The sequence below is a fragment of the Pomacea canaliculata genome, linkage group LG11 (genome assembly GCF_003073045.1).
Source record: "Pomacea canaliculata isolate SZHN2017 linkage group LG11, ASM307304v1, whole genome shotgun sequence".
In the NCBI taxonomy this organism is placed as follows: Eukaryota; Metazoa; Mollusca; class Gastropoda; order Architaenioglossa; family Ampullariidae; genus Pomacea; species Pomacea canaliculata.
Window position 1 is genome coordinate 19,091,117 of NC_037600.1, and position 19,471 is coordinate 19,110,587.

A 19,471-nucleotide genomic window follows, 5' to 3' on the forward strand; every position below is an offset into this window, starting at 1 on the left:
CATATATAATCACCTTTTTTTCTGGGGAATGCACAAACTTTTGCCAGTCTCTCTCACTGATTTATTTGGGCTTTCTTTTTTGGGGTGGGGGAGTGATATGTGCATGATGACCTTCACTTTGCATGATGATCTTCAGGACTGCGCTGTCATTTGGAAGATGCCTGTGAAAGCAATCCATGCTATGCTTCTGCAAGCTGTGAGACCTCACCTATTAATGGTGATCCTATCTGCACATGTCAGAAAGGGTATCGTGGGGCAGATTGTTCTATTGACATCGATGAGTGCCAAGAAAGTAAGTGTGGACATATTGGTTTCTGCAGTTTAAAATACATACTTAGATGTCAAAGAGTGGCATCCACATTTAATAATTTTTAAAATTATGCAGAAATGAAGACGTTAATCACCTGTGTACTTTTAAGTATAATGAAATTAACAAGAAAGAAAATGAGGCAGGTTTCGTTGACTGTCTTTGTTGTGATCTGTCTTGTCTCATGTTTTCTTAATCCTGGAAAATGCGTCTTCAAGTTATAGAAGTCTGCTGTCCTGTCAACAGCATGTGCAACTGATGCTATCTATGTCTTTCTAAAACAGGTACAACAACAGTAGTGTGTGAGCATGGAGGTACTTGTCAGAACATCCCAGGAACTTACCAATGCAATTGTCCAGTGGGTTTCACAGGGCGCCGGTGTGAGAAAAATATAAATGAATGCCAATCTGAACCATGTCAGAATGATGGTACCTGTCTTGATGAACGCGGTGCATACAGATGTATTTGTATGCCAGGTAATCATTTAATGGTCGTTAAACCATTCTGTCAGTCTGAAATGTCAGCATAAGACAAAGAAGAGCAATGGCCTTATAATTAAATGATGAGTAAATAGTCTGTTCACTGATAAGGAACTGGTAGAATAATTGTTGAGCGAAGATGGCTGTCTTCCCAATAATCAGTGTCATTAAAGATGTGCAATTTTTGCCTTAATGTTCTTGATGCCAGTGTGGAAGGATTATAGGCAAAATGTTGATACCAATTAGTGGTCCAGTAAACAGCATGCCTTTGGGATTCCATTTGTTATAGAGCAAGTTAGTGGTTTGAATAGTTTGGGTATTTAAAATCCCATACTCATTAGTGGGAAATTAGTAAAAGTTCAGTTGACTAGGTTCAGCTTTTATTCCAATAATAATTATAACTTGATTTTGAGGGGCATAATATATTATTATGGCTATATTATTAGTTATAAGGAAAAACTTTAAAATCTTGCAGGATATACTGGAATCAACTGTGAGACAGAAATAGATGAATGTGCAAGCAAACCCTGTGCAAATGGTGGCGTGTGCGTTGATGAAGTCAACAGGTTCCGCTGCAGATGCCCTCCTGGTAACAAAATGCTTACATCTGTCTAAATTTGAATATGCGTACTTTTAAGTATAATACACATGTAATGCACTATTTTTGTACCCTGACAATTACGATTTATATTCTCAGTTTAAAACTTGCTGTTATAGACACTTTTAATTGGTTTGTTGTCTCGGTCAGGTACTTGTAATGTCTTGTTTAGATTGCACGAGTGATTGGGAATAGGAAGCATTATTACTGGAAATGACTTTTATTTTGAGCCTGTATATGTGGGACAAAGGCCACTTTAAGGCTACAGTAAATTGTTGCTAGCTTATCTGAAACAAAGTGCATTCTGGGTGTAAATATTTCTGTTTGTGTCCCTATGTTGGGCTGTAGACTTTAAGTGTGCCTAGTATGTCATAATAATTCATATTTTCATAAATTAGTCTTGGAACTTGATCTGATGTAGTGTTTGAAAGATGGGATCTTGTTTACACAGAATGAGCATGTCATTCATAACAACAACAAAAATACGAAGAGGGCAAGTGTAGGTGCCATTTTGTTTTGTTTAAAGATGTAAACCTTTTATTAAGAAAATTTTTTTTTATGTTTGTACTAGGGTTTGAAGGATCTACCTGTGCCACTGATATCAATGAGTGTGAAAGTAAGCCTTGTTTAAATGGTGGGTCATGCCGTGACCTTATTAATGGGTACACCTGTGCTTGCAGACAAGGTGGGACATCCTTTTGTTATAGTTGTTTAATTTTTTTTAAAAAATTTCACATTTGTGAATGACTTATGTGGTTATTTTAATGAATTTGAGGCTGATCTTATGTAGTAAATGCCACTCATTTCTTGAATAAATGTAGCTGTGTTTTACTTTCCCTTTGGTTAACATCTCTCCCCCCAGACTATCTGGATTCTTGGTGTTGTCATCGAGGCATTGCTGTCTCTTGAATATCAAATCATTGCAGTCTGTAAATATTCCTTGAGCTTTACAGGATCAGTCACATCGTACTTTTCCTGTTACTTTCTACAACCAAAAAGCTTGCGTCTGCTTTTGTGTTGTCCCAGCTGGGTTAATACAACTCTCTATTCACCAGTTTTCCAAACCACCTACTGGTGAAACTTCAGAGGGCTCAGAATACTTTTACTCATATTGTCTGTAATAGGCAAAAAAAAAAACAGTACACAGGCTTCACTGGCTGCCACTCCAAGCTCACATTGATTACAAGATCGCCACTCTGTTCTTGCACTGTCTTTGCTGCTTTTCCTTAGCATACCTGTCTGAACTACTGACACCTTATCACACAAAAGTCTCTTTGGTCTACTTGTGTGCTGTGCATCAGAAATTTGGCACAAGCTCCTTTTCCATGTCTTGCATAATCAAGGGTACTATTCCACCCACTCAGTTCTTCATCCATGCACTTAGTTCATGTTTTTGTCTTTGTGTCATCTGTTTACTGATTCTTATGCTGCTCATGCAAACTGTCATGTCTTTTGTAGTCTTTCATGTGCAGTGCACTGACCTTTGCATTCACATGTGTTTTGCACTTTACAGATTTTATTATTATTATGTGATCTTCAATTAGTTTAAGAATCACTATTGGCACTGAAACAAGTACATTAGTTTTCTTTTCAGCACTTAAGGATAAGGGGAGATGATAACTTTTTTCTTTATCATTTTGCTTTTCAGGATTCAGTGGTCAGAACTGCGAAGAAAACATAGATGAATGTCGAGAAATTAACTGTGGCCATGGAACTTGCATTGATGGCCTAGGCTCTTACCGCTGTGAGTGTCTTCCAGGTTACACTGGCCCAAACTGCAACCAAGACATTGACGAATGTAAATCAGAACCCTGCCTAAATAGTGGATCATGCTTTAATCTGAAGAGCGGTGAAGGCTATGAATGTCGCTGTCTAGATGGCACTAGAGGTGAGGCATGGAGTAGGATCTTCAAGTTCTTTCTTTATACATTAATGTAGCTATCTTCAGGAAAAACAGTGAAAAGATCAGTTTTACCTATTTAGAAATTTTGTTGTAACTTGTCAGTTTAAGTCACTGTACTGTCAGAATTGTTTTCTAGCAATTAGCAAGGTTGTGTTTTCTTCATTTCAAACTATTACACAAAAAAAGTATTTTTCTACCACTTTTTAAACTCAGATTGTCATTTAACCACAGTGTTAAAAAAGAAAAAATATTATTGGCATCATCAATATTAAATACAAAATATCTTTTATTCCTTTTTAAGAAATTGTTTTGTCTGCCAACAATAACATGAGAATATCACTTTACAGGAAACATTTACACAGGTTATTTTAAGAAAACCTCTATAAGCTGACTACATTCAGTTTATTTACGTTGAAACTTGCAGTCAGTTTCAAGTGTTCAAAGTCTATACACATCCATGTTACCACTCAAAATAAGGAAAACATTATAACATCAATTTCAGTATATACATTTAAGTAAAAATTCTGGAATGAGGGCAAACATTATGGCCATCTGCATTTAGGTGTGTCCTATCCAGGCATTGATTGTATATGTAGATTGCAGCTGGGACAAATGTAGGAGGATAATGTTAGGCTCTAGCACTAGCAACTCTAAATCTACCATGTCTGTATGCCTGATTTCAAATTTCTGTAAGAGTGGGTGTAAGTTGTTAGCTAAAACTTCACAAGCATAGTAGATCTAGTTATGCATGTTACCATTTTCTCCTCTTCTTTAAGACAAAAAAAAATATATTGTTACCATTCATTGTTCCACTTAGGTCGGAATTGTGAGATAGAAGACAACGAATGTGCTAGCAATCCTTGTCGAAATGGTGCCACCTGTCGTAATGGCATCAACAGATACACATGTGATTGCAAGCAAGGTTTCACAGGTAAAGTTTGGCTTCAGTATCTTTTCTGCTGTTTCACACATATATAGATATTACAAGTTGGAAAAATTAGGTTTATTTTTATTTGTAGGGTTATAGCTTACTAGAAGGGTTAGGGTTATAGCCTACTGGAACTATAAACAAAGAAAATGCAAATGAGTCTTAGAGCTGCATGGCATTTTCTAAGGCAGTGTGATGAACAGTATATGGGAAAAAACAAGTTTGTCAATAGTTTGAGTATTTTTGTGTGTTTGTCTATTATTGCAAGACTAATCAGAGCTGTCTCAAAAACCTGTGCTAATGTCTCCAGCTATAGCATGGCAGTCACAGAATAGTTCTTTTGTTATTGTTTGGACCTGTTGATTTATGGTTAACTGATGTGTGTTACCTAAATGTAGTGGTCAGATTCTGTTCCTTTTGCTTTGCAGGAGTCAATTGTGAGTCGGACATAGATGAATGTGCATCTAATCCTTGCCACAATAATGGCACTTGTACTGATCTGGTCAACGGCTTTAAGTGTTATTGCCCTCCGGGATATTTTGATGCCACATGCCAGTCAGACAAAAATGAGTGTGCATCAAACCCCTGTGTCAATGGTGGCACTTGCCGGGATATACTCAACAAGTAAATGCCTTTCAGATTTGAAGTTCAGCTTTTTTAAAATTTTTTTATGCTATTTATACATGGGTTCTAGTATTAATTGAATCAGTCCTCAAAGCGTTTTTCATGGGTCTGAAAATTTTTGTTAAAATAGCTGTTGAAGCCTTGGATCATGCTTTAAACTGTTGTTATCATTATTATGTAATTAAGCATACAATTTCCTGTGAAGGTAGTTGTGTTTTAAGGTATTCACTCTATAAGCAGCATCAAAATCTCTTTTATACATCATAGTTGCCACTGAAATGTTGTAGGTTTGAGTGTATTTGTCCTCCTGGATATGGCGGCTTCCGCTGTGAGCAAGACATTGACGAGTGCATGTCAAACCCATGTCAACACGGCGCTGCTTGTTACAATCGTCTTAATGCTTTTGTGTGCCAGTGTGCCTTGGGTTATACAGGTAAGCACTTTATCATACAATTAATAGATTCAGTTACATGTAGATATTTTAACATTTGAAGCAATATGAATAATTTTTGATTTGCTAAAATCTGCCAACTACCAATAGTTTATAGCTTATCCGTTGAACTGTAAGATTTTTGTGGTAGTATAAATTAGTGCAAACTGCAAAACATCAACAAGAGAGTCCAAGCTTTAAAGTGTTAATCATAGTTTCAATGTGTTTTAGAACAATGTTATAGGGGTTAACAGATGTCATGATCAGAAATTGAGGTATGTTGCAGACATTTTTCAGCCTTAAGACTGAAGTCTGAAAGAATTATACTGATTTCTAGTTGTTCATGTCGGACTCATCATTTCAAGAACAGAAGAGAGAGAGAATCTTGCTGACTGCTAGTTGAATATGTCAGGCCATCATCTTGGGAGTGGGGTTTGGGGGGAGGGAGTGAAAGAATCATACTTGTAGAGCTCTACTTGTTTATCAGGCCATCAGATCTCAGGGTTGGAAACGAAAGAAGCTTACTGACTGCTAGTTGTATACATCAGTCTTAAAATCAGCTGGAAAAGATCAAAAATATTTAGTTCAAAATTTCAAACTACTGTTGTAGATTAAGAAAAGGTATCTAGAGACAAAGAGCAAAGTGATTGTTGATATGTTTGATAGACAAGTGTAGAACAAATGTACAGCTGTTAAAACCAAGCACATGGTTGAACAAGGTTATGTTTGCACTATGTTAATGGTAGATGTGGTTAAAATGTTAAAAAAAAATCAATATTCTGAGGACATTATTTGTATTCAGAAACATTCTTCTTGAAATACATGGTCATGTATATAACATGAAAATTGCTTATCAGAAGTTTTATGTAATTTTCAGGATCATATTTTAAACTTGACATATTTACTCTCAACTGCTTCTACAGGTGAATTGTGTCAAACTAACATCAACGAGTGTGCCAGCAATCCTTGTGTAAATGGAGACTGTATTGACCAGGTTGGCGACTACAGTTGTCATTGCCGATTACCTTACACTGGCAAAAACTGTGAAACAGAAATGAACCCATGCAAACCAAACCTATGTCAGAACAATGCGCAGTGTGTTCCGAGTCAGAACTACCAAAGCTTTGAATGTTCTTGTCCTTCAGGCTTTGCAGGTGAGAGAGGAATTAGTATTCATAGTGCTAGTTATTTTCTGGAGTATTTTGAAGGAGAGATTGAAAAATAGTGTCTGTCATAATCTTGCCAAAAGGTTTTAGTGGTAGGCAGTAGGGCTTTTTTTAATGGATAAGTAAAGAATGTTTGTATATGATTATAAAAGAACTGAATTGAGTTCTTCATTTATTATCTGTTATGAGATTTTGTGCAACAGCCATAAAGACATCTGTGAATACCATTCTAGTTTTGGTTTTGTAACATAACAGTCTCAGTAATATATTTTTAGTGCATGTAACAGCACCCTTTCTGATATGAAATCCTTCTGGCATGTTGATTTAGCAATGTCTGTCAGCTCACTTTTAGTCTTACAGAGATTCATAGAGGTGGTCCGGTGGCTCGCCAGTTAGCGCCTGTCACCATTACAGTGAAGGTTGGCTGTCCCAGGTTCAACTTTCATCTCAGGCACGCTGTTCTTTCTCTGCGTATCTGTTTACAGGGCTGGCTGCCTTGCCTTAGTCGCTGGCTCAACATGAAACACCAGTTTCCTTCCGTTGCAGAGATTCATTACTGTGGATGTCAAAGATACGGTGCTAATAAAATGCCTTATATTTTACAGGTTATTTGAAACTACTGTAATACACACACCACCATCAATCTTTGATTTTTTTTTTTCCTAGGTACCCTGTGTGATGATGATATCAATGAATGTGCTCAAAGTTCCCCATGCAGGAATGGTGGAACCTGCCGAAACACCCGTGGCTCCTACATATGTGACTGTCCCAATGGATACGAGGGGCGTCAGTGTGAGATCAATCATGATGATTGTGATCCCAGTAAGTTTGTCTTAAATACAAAGTTTCTCAGATTGTTTACAGTATGTAAAATCTGTTTGTTGAAAGTTACATTTAGATTTAGTTCTTGCATCTGTTTCAGAACAGCCTTTAAGCTAGTGTCTGCATTTAAGGGTGCTTGGGGTATTTTTTCTGATTTTTAAAAAATAGAAATTACTGTTGTTTGTTGGGTTTTTTTCCTGGGTTTTTTTTTTTTATATATTTTTTTTTAAACTATTTTATTATTTAAGACATCATCGAACATTTTTATTCATTATGCATGAGAAAAAGTTGGTTTTAAAAATATAAACTTCAAGTTTTCAGATCAATAATCAAAGTAAACCATATGAAGATCCTGTATACTCCCGATTTTAGTTGTCTCATTTATAACTGTCTAACATTATCAGATCCATGCCTAAATGGTGGGACATGCCTGGACCTTATTGGAAACTACCAGTGTCAATGTGTTAGTGGCTTTGGGGGACAGCATTGTCAAACTGACATTGACGAGTGTGCATCTAACCCCTGTCAGAATGGTGGAACTTGTCAGGATTATGTCAACTCCTTCACCTGCTCTTGCCGCCCTGGTTTCAGTGGAACCCACTGCCAGGATAACAATGAGGACTGTACTTCCAGGTTTGTGTGCATTCTTTTTTTGTTCTCCTTCAAGTAGAAGTACTTGAAATACTTGCTTTGGGGAAAAGATTTTAGTCAGAAACAGCATTTCCCCTTTTGGATGCAATTTCAATGTGCCTATCAAAAACTACAAATGAACCAAAAGTCAACCATACAAGAAATATAAGTATTAGCAAACAGCTGACACCACGATGAAAAAAAACTCCAGAAATATTGAGAGTAAATTCTTGGTCTTCGAGACTTACCAGATGACATGATTATGGCAGATAAAGGGTTACATCAGATCTTTAACCATCGAAAAATTCTCTCCATGAGAGTGACCTAGCACATGCCTGGCATTCAGAGTGCTCTGCTGGTCAGGTGAGTAGCTCCCTCTAACAGCTATAAGGCAAACAAAGACCAAAATAGAACTCCATCAAAATAGTGGGAAGGTCAGGAAGGGCTCGAAGTCGTGTCATCTGGTAAGTTTTAAAGAAAGAGAGAATTGACTCTCAAAATATATTTCATCAGATGTGCCAGATGACATGATCATAGAACAGGGGTCTCAAACTCATATTAGCATGTGGGCCGCAGAGGAAAGTAACAGCCAGTCAGCGGGCCGCACCACGAAAAGAAAATGTTTTTTCATTAAATTTTACGAACACTACTGTCACTGCAGTTAAATGCTAAAATAAAGTTTTTATAATTATTAATTACATTTAGTGTAGTTTATTACATGCACAGGCAGTTTAGTTTATTAAAATAAGTTGACGTTGTCTCTGTCACTAATAACGGGGGTAATTTTCACTGCGGGAGTTAATCACCAAGCACAACATACATATACACCGCGGACGTGGCCGAGGGCCGCACAAAAATGTTTCGCGGGCCGCATTCGGCCCGCGGGCCGCGTGTTTGAGACCCCTGTCATAGAAGAAAACAAATCAGGCAGAGGGAAATATAAACCCACCTGTGATAGTAGCCTGTTGAACTATTGAGATTGGCCCAACAGTGCCAGAGGAGCAACGTATGCAGAAAAGCATCTGAAATAGAACCAACAAAGAGTGGGATTAGAACACCAGCAGCCCACTGCAGACATAATATCTCCGAGAAGATGGTGTTATGACAGAAGGTGAGGCTAGTCACAATCACCCACACATCATGGGTATGCATCTAAAGTAACCTGGCTGCCTGTTGTGATAGATTGACATAGGAATCTTTAATGACAATACAGCTTCAGGCGACACCTTTGATGATCATCTGTGTGATGTAGAAAGAGTTGAGTTAGGTTCCTCTGAATGAACTGTGATCGCTGCAGATAAATGCTGAGAGCCTGGACTGGGTTCTGCAGGTGAGGTGGATTACACTTTCCATAGACTGGTAAAGACTGAAGCACACGAGATTGCTGAGGCACCAGAGGCAATCAATTCTTAACCAGGAATCATCATTGGACATCATCAACCACACAGAACCATCATCTCAGAATTGCAGAAACTGGGTCGGCTGAAAGAGCATAAAGCTCAGAGACACTTATTGCAGTGCCTAGGGCCAACAGGAAAACTGTCTTTTCTGCAAACCTGCGCCCATGACAGATCAAGACCCAAACTGAGACACCAAAGAGCACTGCATGTCAGGCACAAGCTAGCTCACTCTCAGGAAAACAACTTTCAGCTGTTAAAGACCTTGGTCCCCTATGGTCATGTTGTCTGGTATAGTCGAAGAAGAAAACAGTGGATATATGTAGAATTAAGGAGTGTGTGGAACAGTACTACTAATAATATAATAAATGCAAGATTTATAAAGAACAGTACTCTGGGTTATGCAAGATATGCATGGATTTCGAGGCCCTATTTGAAGACATTGAATGTAAATACAGCTCAGAAAGAAATGGAAGAGAATTCCAGACAAAAATTCCTTTAAATCAAACACAAAGAATCTTTTTAAAATCTTGTGGGAAGGGTCATCATAAAAGTTAAGGAGAAAGACTGGCAGGCTGGTATTCCATTGCATCACATCATAAAAGCATTTTATCCCTTTTAACAATACATTGCAGGATACTTCAATTTTTTTCATATTCTGTTAGTTGCAAGACTCTGGATTGATGTGTTATCAATTCTGTTCAAAATAACTAATGATTAATGTTGAAAGTTTTCATAAGATTCAGAGAAAATTTGCAGCCATAATTGCCAATATTCAATTGCCAGAGTAATTGCCAGTTAAAAAAAAAACATTCAAATGTCATACAACTGTCATGATTATGGTTACAGTTAGCACTGATTTATACTCTTGCAGTTCCTGCCTCTATGGTGGAACCTGTATTGATGGTGTAAACCAGTACAGCTGTGTATGTGCACCAGGCTACACTGGTTCTAATTGTCAGCATCACATAAATCCATGTGAATCAAATCCTTGTATCAATGGTGCCACCTGCTTCAACAGAGAGACTGGCTATGATTGCTACTGCCCTTACGGGTTTACAGGTCCACGATGTGAGGTGAGATTGAGAGCTCTATTGTTCTATATGAGGTGCGATTGCTATATATTGAGGGGATATGTATAGTTTACTTGCCTACATTGTAAATAAAATCAGCAATTCAGGGCTTCTGCTAAGGCTAAATTCTTTGAGGTCCCAGGGACCCCTTCAGATTTCTAAGGGGTCCCAGCCTAACTCTAAGGGGTCCCTTTACAGTGTTGAAAAAAATCAACAAATCAACATAGTTTGTTCAACTGCCTTTCAGAAACACAAAAGACTGTAATGTCTAGTCAGAAACCGCGAGACTTCTGTGTCATGAAGTCTGTGCAAGCATCTGTGATGAGCTTATGCTCACTGTACTTGGGGTGCTTGGCAGCATGCTTAATGAACATTTTGTTCTCCACTGTTATTGTAGGCTCTCACTTTCTTTTTGGGTGGGTTGTCATCACCATTACTAGATGGAACAGGGCATGATGATGTGGGTTCAAGATTTTCATTATCTTGTTGTTTGTCTTCACCCTCACTTTCCGTTTCTGAGACAATGATTTTAACCACGCTGTCAATGACAACTTGGAAATAGGTTAATAGAACTCTTTCTGGTAAGGGAAAAATCTCGTGCAGGGGAAGTTACTCTCACCTTGTAGCAGACGACAACAATAGATTGGGCTACGATGTCAGACACTACACTTACCCAATTTTGTATCTGTTCTTCGCCCAAATTTGAAGGGGTCCCCTGGGACCCCATTGACAAACATTGAAGGGGTCCTCCGAACTTTTAGTGCATACTGTACGCAATTTTTTGCGTTAGCAGAAGCCCTGTTATTTATAGAACACTTTACCTGGACATCACAGGTGGCTCAAGCCACTGTACAGAAATAGATAATATAAGATAAGACTTTATTTATCCCAGAAGGCAATTAGATGCAGCTCCATATGAAAGCATATAAACTATATCTGCTCCATACATATCCAAATAGACTTATCAGTCCCTTTCTTGGTGACTGTCACAAATGAGGAAACTGGACTGGTAGAGAAGTTGATGGGAAATTTGAATCTGCTTTTAGTTTTGAATAATCTTTTAATTAGATGCAACCTGAAACAAAAACAAATTTAATGAGTCATATACTGTGAGCAGTGACAAAATGCGCAAGACTGGTTATTTTTTAAAATGGTAAAGTAACTTTGTTGTTTTTTTTTATCTTGCAGGGTTTTATAGACTGGTGCAGTCAACGTTTGTGCCAGAATGGTGCTCAGTGTGAGCAGGTTGCCAATGACTATCGGTGTTACTGCACGTCTGGTTACACAGGTGTTCGATGTGATGTGCCATCAAAGTCATGTGCCAATGCAGCTGAATCAAAAGGTAGGGCTTAAACTACTCAGCTGCAGTTATGTCCCTTTTTCCTAGTTTTAATTTAGTTTATTCCTTGTTGCTCCTTTTAGGAGCATAGGGCTGCTACAACACCTTGCCAGCAGACCCGGTTTTGGGCAGCACCCCTCAGTTGAGCCCATGTGGTTCCAACATCCTTTGCCTCGCTCTCTATTGTTCTTTTTTTTCCCCAAGTCTTTCCTAGTTTAAGTGAGACTATAATTTCAATGGCAAGGTGATGTTCAAAATATTGAATTTGTATTTCACAAAATATACAGCGATTTCTCCTACCATTGGTTTTATCATTACAAACATAGGGCATGTGTTAAAATTGTGACACCTAAGAAGAACAAAACAAGCACTCATTTGTTTCTTCACAGTATAATATCTTCTGATTCCTATTGGGAGCTAGAAAAATCTGTGAATGGTTTCTTGAATCTGCATGCTAGGTACTAATCATTTCTTTATATGCGGATTATAAATGATTGACTTGATTCTTAGAGTATCTTGTGCGTGTGTAATTTAAACCATTTTGTTGTTTAAAGAACTGTTTGGCCTCTTTATAAAGATAAAAGTAGAAATGGAGCATGCAGTATGACTGTTTCAGAACAGAATAACAGAAAGAGGGAAAAAAGCTCCTCCTTGGCTTTATAAACAAATATTCACATTACTGGGTCTGTGGACTGTCAGTATCTTGTCCATTCTAAGAGTTTCTGTAATATTTATAGAATAATTTGAGACCTGAAAACTAAAAGAAAATATCTTTTTCAGGTGTTCCTGAAAATAAACTGTGCCAGAATGGAGGGACTTGTCAGAACAAAGGAAACACACATGTGTGCAGTTGTCAAAATGGGTTTGAAGGCTCATATTGTGAGAATGAAACCAACGAATGTCTCTCAGCTCCATGTCAGAATGGGGCTACCTGTAAGGATCAGGTGGGCAGATACACCTGCCAGTGCGCACCAGGTTTCCAGGGTCAGAACTGTGAGTTTAACATCAACGAGTGTGCCAACCAGCCCTGTGCCAATGGTGGTACCTGTCATGACCTGACCAACAACTTCGTTTGCTCCTGCCCTCCTGGTGCACTAGGATTACTGTGTGAGATTAATGAAAATGATTGTGACTTCAATTCTGTCTGCCACAATGGAGGCACATGTGTGGACAGGGTTGGAGGGTACGAGTGTATTTGTCCATCAGGCTTTGTTGGTCCCCACTGTGAAGGGGATGTCAATGAGTGTCTTTCCAACCCATGCTCTCCCTTGGGTATGCAGGCCTGCGTACAGCTTGTTAATGCCTTTCGTTGTGACTGCAAAGCAGGTTGGACAGGTATGGTCTTTTCCTGGTTGTTCTTGTAAAAGTAGTTAGTAGTCAAGCGTGTAAGGAGACACAAATGCCTTATGGAAAAAAAGCTAATGTCAATCTTAATACTGGCATTTTATTCATGAAATATGAAGAGTATTTTTAACCACCCTTAACCACAATTATTAAACAGATATGGAAGTGATCTTTATTCAAAGTATTTTGAACCGTTCATTGAGAAGAAAAGATATATTCTGCAGATAATTTTTTAAAAGATAAAATGTCTGTTTTTTTGTTGTTTCTAGTGCAGCTTCTAAACAAAATGCTTCAGATAGAATGCATGGTGTTCATGGTTACGTTTTGCCAATATGATTGCTATATACATGGAATTTTTTTAAAAAGTCTACAGACATGACTTAATATGTAGTGTATATCCCATTTACAAACCCTTTGAATGTCTTTGCCACCTTTCAAAATTTTGAAAGGTTTAACTGGTATATAATGATAAATGGGACATTTGTGAGTTGGATGAATAACTGCCTGCATAGGGATGTCTTGGTTAGTAACATAAAGTCTTTGCTGTTGGAGCATTGTCTCTTTTTATTGGTTTGGGATTTAAAGTGTATACTGTTTTATAGTGCAGAATTGTTAGCTTATTTGTATTGAATTATTCTATTACTAACATAGATTTATCTATGTATAAAATATTGGATAAAACAATCATGTTATACTTAGTCTTATTTTTCTGTATTACCAAAAGGCATTTTGTCATATCACTAAATCACAAGTACATTTTCTTTTCTAAGTTCTTCTATTTTAGGATTTTCTTTCAACATCAGTGTATGATATTCAGTTTTGTCTGATTGTAGGAGCAAGGTGTGAGACACGCCTTCAATGTGACCAGCAACCTTGTCGTCATCAGGGCACCTGTACGGATTCTGACCAAGGTCCTGTGTGTCACTGTCCCCAGGTAATCACAGATTAAATGTTGTCAGAGAATGCCAAGGAACCCATAAAGTAAATTAACCATCCAGATACTGATGCTTTTTTCCAGCAGATATACTATTACATTAGCATGCTGTGTATTTTCAGTTTTATCTGGCCTATAAGAAGAAGTGGTTTTTGTTATTTTTTTAAATGTGCCCTTTGTCAAGTTTTTTTATGTTTTATGTCATTTGTAACTGTCACTGGACTTTGATTTTGCAGGGTTACTCTGGCAGCTACTGTGAATTCACATCATCTGCATGTGAAAGTGGACCTTGCCTACATGGAGGCACATGCCAGCCACAACAAGATGGCTACCTCTGCGTGTGTCCTGCTGGAGCATCGGGGGAACAGTGTGAGGAGGACATTACAAATGAGTGCCAGTCATCCCCCTGTACCAACAATGGCCAGTGCTTGGATAGAATTGGTAAATTATCTGTTATAGAAATATGGATTCTTTTATTGTTAAATGCTAAACATCAGATTAATGAACTCATGGTATGGCGAACAACCGCACTTGATGCAGTCTAATGGTCAGACTTTTGGATGAAATATTAAGCGAAATGACAGCATTCCTTTACTGTGATAATCCAGGTTATGTTCCTGCAAAATTTAATAGTTTTTGTGCTCATTAAACTATACTTAATTCCGTAGCACAAACCTATCTTGAGATTTTTGTTTTTGCAATTAAGCACTAGTGATAAAAAATGGCAGTCATAGAGTTGAAATTAAACACTCCTCATCTTAAGCCTTTAATGTTTTTCCTTTTCTGACTCATTAGTGTGTTCAGCCTTACTCTTTCTCTCTTGAATGTAGTTTTTCTTAGGGACTGTGTGCTTTGTGCAGGTTACTATGAGTGCAACTGTCCTTTACATTGGACTGGTGTGCACTGCCAGGTGTATGATGAGAACTTCAAAGGTGGCATTGGGCGACCTGTCACCTCACCAACTGCAGCACCCTCAAATCTCTGCAGTCTGCACAACTGTTCTTCTAAGACTGGCAATGGAAGATGTGATGTAAGCAACATATTTGATTATGTATTCATAATTTATCTATATCCAATTTAGGTGGCACTGTTGTTAATTTGTACAGCTGAAAGGTTATCTAAAGCAGATTGCAGAAGCAGTTTTGAAGTCTCATGAGAGACTTTATAATAATTCTCATGTTCATTCCAATGAATTAAATGGATAATACAGGTCTGGATCTGTGTGTTTATTACAAATTTGCTATGATTTTTATCTTATTAAGCATCTTCGTGACTGATGGTAAATATGCTTGTATGTAGACGGACTGCAACATCCCAGCATGTGGCTTTGATGGGCTAGAGTGCACATTCGGAATGCAGCCATGGCAGAACTGCACGCAGCAAGTTCAGGAAATTTCATGCTGGCAGCTCTTCAAGAATGGAATTTGTGAGGCTCAGTGCAACACTCAGCAGTGTCTCTATGATGGTTTCGATTGCCTGGTATGCTCTTTTGTCGTATTTAAAAAAAAATGGATCCAGGTAGCTATATCATGTATGAGCATTTTAAGAAACATGAATAAGCAAGGTGTCTAGTTATATACAAAAATAAATCCATTGGTTTGTTTAACTGTACTAAGAACCAAATGTGATTTCTATTTTATTTTAGCAACCAGTGGGTGATTGCAACCCAGTCTCTGACTTGTACTGTCGGAAGATGTACCATAATGGTGTGTGTAACCCGGAGTGCAACACTCGCTCTTGTGACTGGGATGGGCTTGACTGTGATGACACACCTGAACAGCTTGTGCCAGGGAAACTTTACATTATTGTTCTCCTGACAATGGATAATTTTCTGACTGTCAAGGTAGGCCTGCCATATACTCCTTACTTGTGATTGAAAACTTTTTGCATTATTAATACCCAGCTACAGTAAAATACGTTAAAAAAGTACATTTTGAAATAAAATGCTTTTTTACCCAACCATTCACCAAATATTAAAATTTTTGGCAGAAATCATGTAAAATAAAGTACATATTGAATAGACTGCTTGTTCATTGGGTCACTGGTCATTTCAATCCAAACCGTATTGCTCCAGTCATATCTACCACCAGTCAAATTAACCATGATGACAGGTTCTGCCATTATCTTTACAAAAATGGCAGCTTGGCAATACACAGTTGTACATTTTTCATTCAGTTTTCTCTTAAATCATTGTTTGTTTTCTTTAAAATAAAAAAGCATTTGTTGTCATTATTCTTTATTTTAAAGTTTCTTGTTTTAAATGCATATGTTCTGTTTCAAACAGTCATCACTGCTCAGGCAGTCATTTAGCCTGGGCCTGGTTGATTCAACTTTATGTTTAGGGACCATGTGGTCTTGCATGGGACATTATGGTCATGGCAGGGTCAGTTTGACAGATGGGAGGTCAATATAGCTGGGGCAATCTAGGTTTAATTGTGAAAATGACTGGCCTATGTTCATTGTTGTACCAATGCACGTCAGTCAGTTGTGCTTCATTAATGACCTTTTGCAGAAGTCATAGGCTTATAAAAATACAGTTCTTGTGACTGTGTTTTATTGCATTTTTTAAAAAAGAAATAACATTTTTTTAAAAAAAATGTCAAATTTTAAGATTTCATCTTTGAGTACACATGTATTGATTATTCTTACCTGGAGAGTTCTGCTATAAATCTTCAATGAAGCGAAATAGTGGCAGAATAAGCATGACCAACAGACTGGTTGATCTCCCTACTATAACCTCACTCAGTTATGACCTGATTTTGGTGGATTTAGTAAATCTTAATATGGAGGTTTTACTGTATGAAAAAATTGCACGCTGTTGAATGTTGCCTTCCAAGACTTAACGCCGGTTATTGTTTTTGTGAATTTACCAGATTTTCACTTTGCTCAGCATGTATTTAGCATCTAGTTAGTTTGTTTAGAATTTATTTCAGCGCAGCTGCCATATAGCAAGCACTGTCTGTGAAATATTATATTGCAATATTCTGACCCTTAAAAACATTTTCTTTTATAAAGGTGACATTTATGCGCGAACTGAGCCATCTTCTGCGGGCAAATGTGCGTGTCAAACGGGATAGCAAAAATCAGGAAATGATCTACCCTTGGAATGGAGCCAGTTCAGGATCGGCTGTCATGGACGAAAGTCTTTATCGTTCTCGGCGACAAGTGCTTTCTATTTTTCGAGACCGAAGTCCTCGTTCAGTCACCGAGGCAACCTTGCAAATCAGCGGGTGAGATAGCAGCTCTTCCTTTAAAGTTGACCTTTTCCCCAGTTTACTCAAGCTTGATTTAACCTAACATCATAACTAAATTGCCAATAGATTTATATGGAATTAGTCTGGTTTTGTCATATGATAACTCGAAATAGGGCTATAGTGTTGGTTCCACACTTTTGCTTTCCACAAGTCAAACAGATGCACGCATAGGATAGATCACATAACCGAACAATGACCTGGTCTTTTGTCCATCAAAATTCGCACTGGATGTTAAGAGGGTTAAGGTAGTGACTCATGATACCTGGATTAGCCTAGGGAATTGTAAGCCATAAGCAAGCCATAATTGAAATTGAAGCTATTGTAACTTTGTCATTGATGTGTAAAAACTCTCAGTTATTATTAATTTTCTTGATACACTAAATTGCCTTGAGTTGGTTTTTGGGGACATGTGCTGGGGCTCGGAGTCGATTGAAGCTTTACTAGGAATTAAGTGTGTTTTGCTTACACAATAACATGTCGGCGTGAGATGGCAGAGGTATTGAGAGTGTAGTTAGCCCAAGGCAGCGGCAATTGCAACACCTCTTGCCGTCTTTGCATATCCTTTCCCCAAGGTTCACGACAGGTTCGCTTACTAAATCCTTACTGTTCACAGAGCTTAGAATCTTCCAATTAATAGATTCATTTACTAAACTGAACACTACTGTATTTACCAGACATCTCCAGAAATTAATTTCAGAAATCACTTTCACCTTTTGCAAAATGTATGGGGTTTAGTTAAAAGTAGCTGTTTACAATAGTTGTTCTATGGCCTGCAGGAAGTGTCCTCAGAAACTGTTGAAAAGAAAATTGCAGGAAGTAATAAAGATTCTGTTTATGCTACAGGTAGATAGACTTGGTTTGTAAATGAGATTATCTTCCTTTTGGTGACAGTGGAAAATGTAAACTTATCCCAAATTAACTATTTGTTTATCCACAGAACTCAAGTTTTTCTTGAAATCGACAACAGAGGTTGTCGCAAAAGTTTTGATTTGTGCTTTGACACAACTGAACGGATTGCTGAGTTCCTGGCAGCTGCTTTGAGGGAGGGTGGAACAGAGTTCTCTGCGCCTGTGTACAAAGTTGGAAGTGAGCATACATATTGAATATATATATATGAGGAAATATTGATTTAAAAGGTATTACTTTACAAGGCTGTTAGGGTAATTAAGATTTTAAATTCTCCGCCTTTTTAAGATTCAAAATAATTTTTGAAAAAAGACCTGGCTCGAGAGAATAGTGGGATTTTTGCGGTCATACCTTTTGATAGGTATGATTTAATAAAAATGTGGGGAAATGTCTACTCTGAATGGGTGTGAGGAAATAATCAACTGTGCCAGTTGAAAATGATGCAGTCTGATAAATTTGATGGTATGGCACGAAAAATAAATGGAGGTGGAGCTGGATGGAGAATTTCATGTTATACTTGTATTGATAAGTGTTAATATCTCTCTGCATATCTTCAGAAATTCATCCTTGTCAGCTGAACATGTCTTTATGGTTTATGCACGAGTCCCTTCTTGTCAAGAGTGATTTAAACTTGTGGATTCCTGATCTGGGCTGATCAGATTTTCTCTTTCTTTTGGGTGGGTCATTACAAACCCTGAATAACATGGCATACTAAGCATTCACAGTTCATGTGGGTAAAACTCACTTTTTAGTGAAGATACTTTAGTGCAAAAATAATGACATTACTCCAGCTTTTTTGCTGCTTGTCAGTACAATAAATCATTTTTTTTACACTTTACAGGAATGCATTCTTTATGGTGATTTTTATATCTTTACAGCGGACACTGTTCCAATCACTGATCCTCCGTCGTCAAATGTACCCGTGGTATGGGTAGTAGCTGCTTGTGGCATTTTAGTGGTTATCACCATCGTTGTCATAGTTGTTGTTTCCCGTAAACGTGTCCGAGGCTTTACATGGTTCCCAGAAGGCTTTTTTCATCACCAAGAATCTTCGAAACCAGTCAGTCGCCGTGGCCCTGATGGAGAAGAAATGAAGTAAGACCTAATTGCTAACTTGTTTACAAAATATCACTGATCAGACTACAGAAGCACGCTTGCATGCACCCACACATAATATGCCTAGTGAAATCTGTCTACCCTGACTGTTCCTTCTATCTCTGAGTTGCTTTGTGTTCCTGGCAATATTTGCCTGGTCATGATGCTGGTCTCTGTCATATCCAGCTTCCCCTATTTGCCCTCTGGGATAAACTGTTATCGTAGGGTACCTACTGTCACTT

General features: G+C 37.9%; 1 protein-coding gene across 3 annotated transcripts in view; it reads left to right on the forward strand.

Moving 5' to 3' along the window:
* The window catches only part of LOC112575378 (neurogenic locus notch homolog protein 1-like), a 50,786-nt gene that overhangs the window by 21,343 nt on the left and 9,972 nt on the right, over positions 1 to 19,471 (forward strand). For 2 of the 3 annotated variants that reach the window (XM_025257201.1, XM_025257203.1), the window contains 22 exons: positions 137 to 292; positions 592 to 783; positions 1,262 to 1,375; positions 1,956 to 2,069; positions 3,033 to 3,272; positions 4,105 to 4,218; positions 4,644 to 4,839; positions 5,127 to 5,272; positions 6,193 to 6,423; positions 7,102 to 7,257; positions 7,662 to 7,890; positions 10,159 to 10,360; positions 11,546 to 11,699; positions 12,477 to 13,031; positions 13,874 to 13,974; positions 14,211 to 14,415; positions 14,835 to 15,004; positions 15,274 to 15,453; positions 15,620 to 15,817; positions 16,990 to 17,204; positions 18,166 to 18,314; positions 19,013 to 19,229. In XM_025257201.1, coding sequence (XP_025112986.1) covers positions 137 to 292; positions 592 to 783; positions 1,262 to 1,375; positions 1,956 to 2,069; positions 3,033 to 3,272; positions 4,105 to 4,218; positions 4,644 to 4,839; positions 5,127 to 5,272; positions 6,193 to 6,423; positions 7,102 to 7,257; positions 7,662 to 7,890; positions 10,159 to 10,360; positions 11,546 to 11,699; positions 12,477 to 13,031; positions 13,874 to 13,974; positions 14,211 to 14,415; positions 14,835 to 15,004; positions 15,274 to 15,453; positions 15,620 to 15,817; positions 16,990 to 17,204; positions 18,166 to 18,314; positions 19,013 to 19,229 — 4,234 coding nt within the window. The remainder of the gene's footprint in view (positions 1 to 136; positions 293 to 591; positions 784 to 1,261; positions 1,376 to 1,955; positions 2,070 to 3,032; positions 3,273 to 4,104; positions 4,219 to 4,643; positions 4,840 to 5,126; positions 5,273 to 6,192; positions 6,424 to 7,101; positions 7,258 to 7,661; positions 7,891 to 10,158; positions 10,361 to 11,545; positions 11,700 to 12,476; positions 13,032 to 13,873; positions 13,975 to 14,210; positions 14,416 to 14,834; positions 15,005 to 15,273; positions 15,454 to 15,619; positions 15,818 to 16,989; positions 17,205 to 18,165; positions 18,315 to 19,012; positions 19,230 to 19,471) is intronic. The other variant, XM_025257202.1, reaches the window with a different exon arrangement.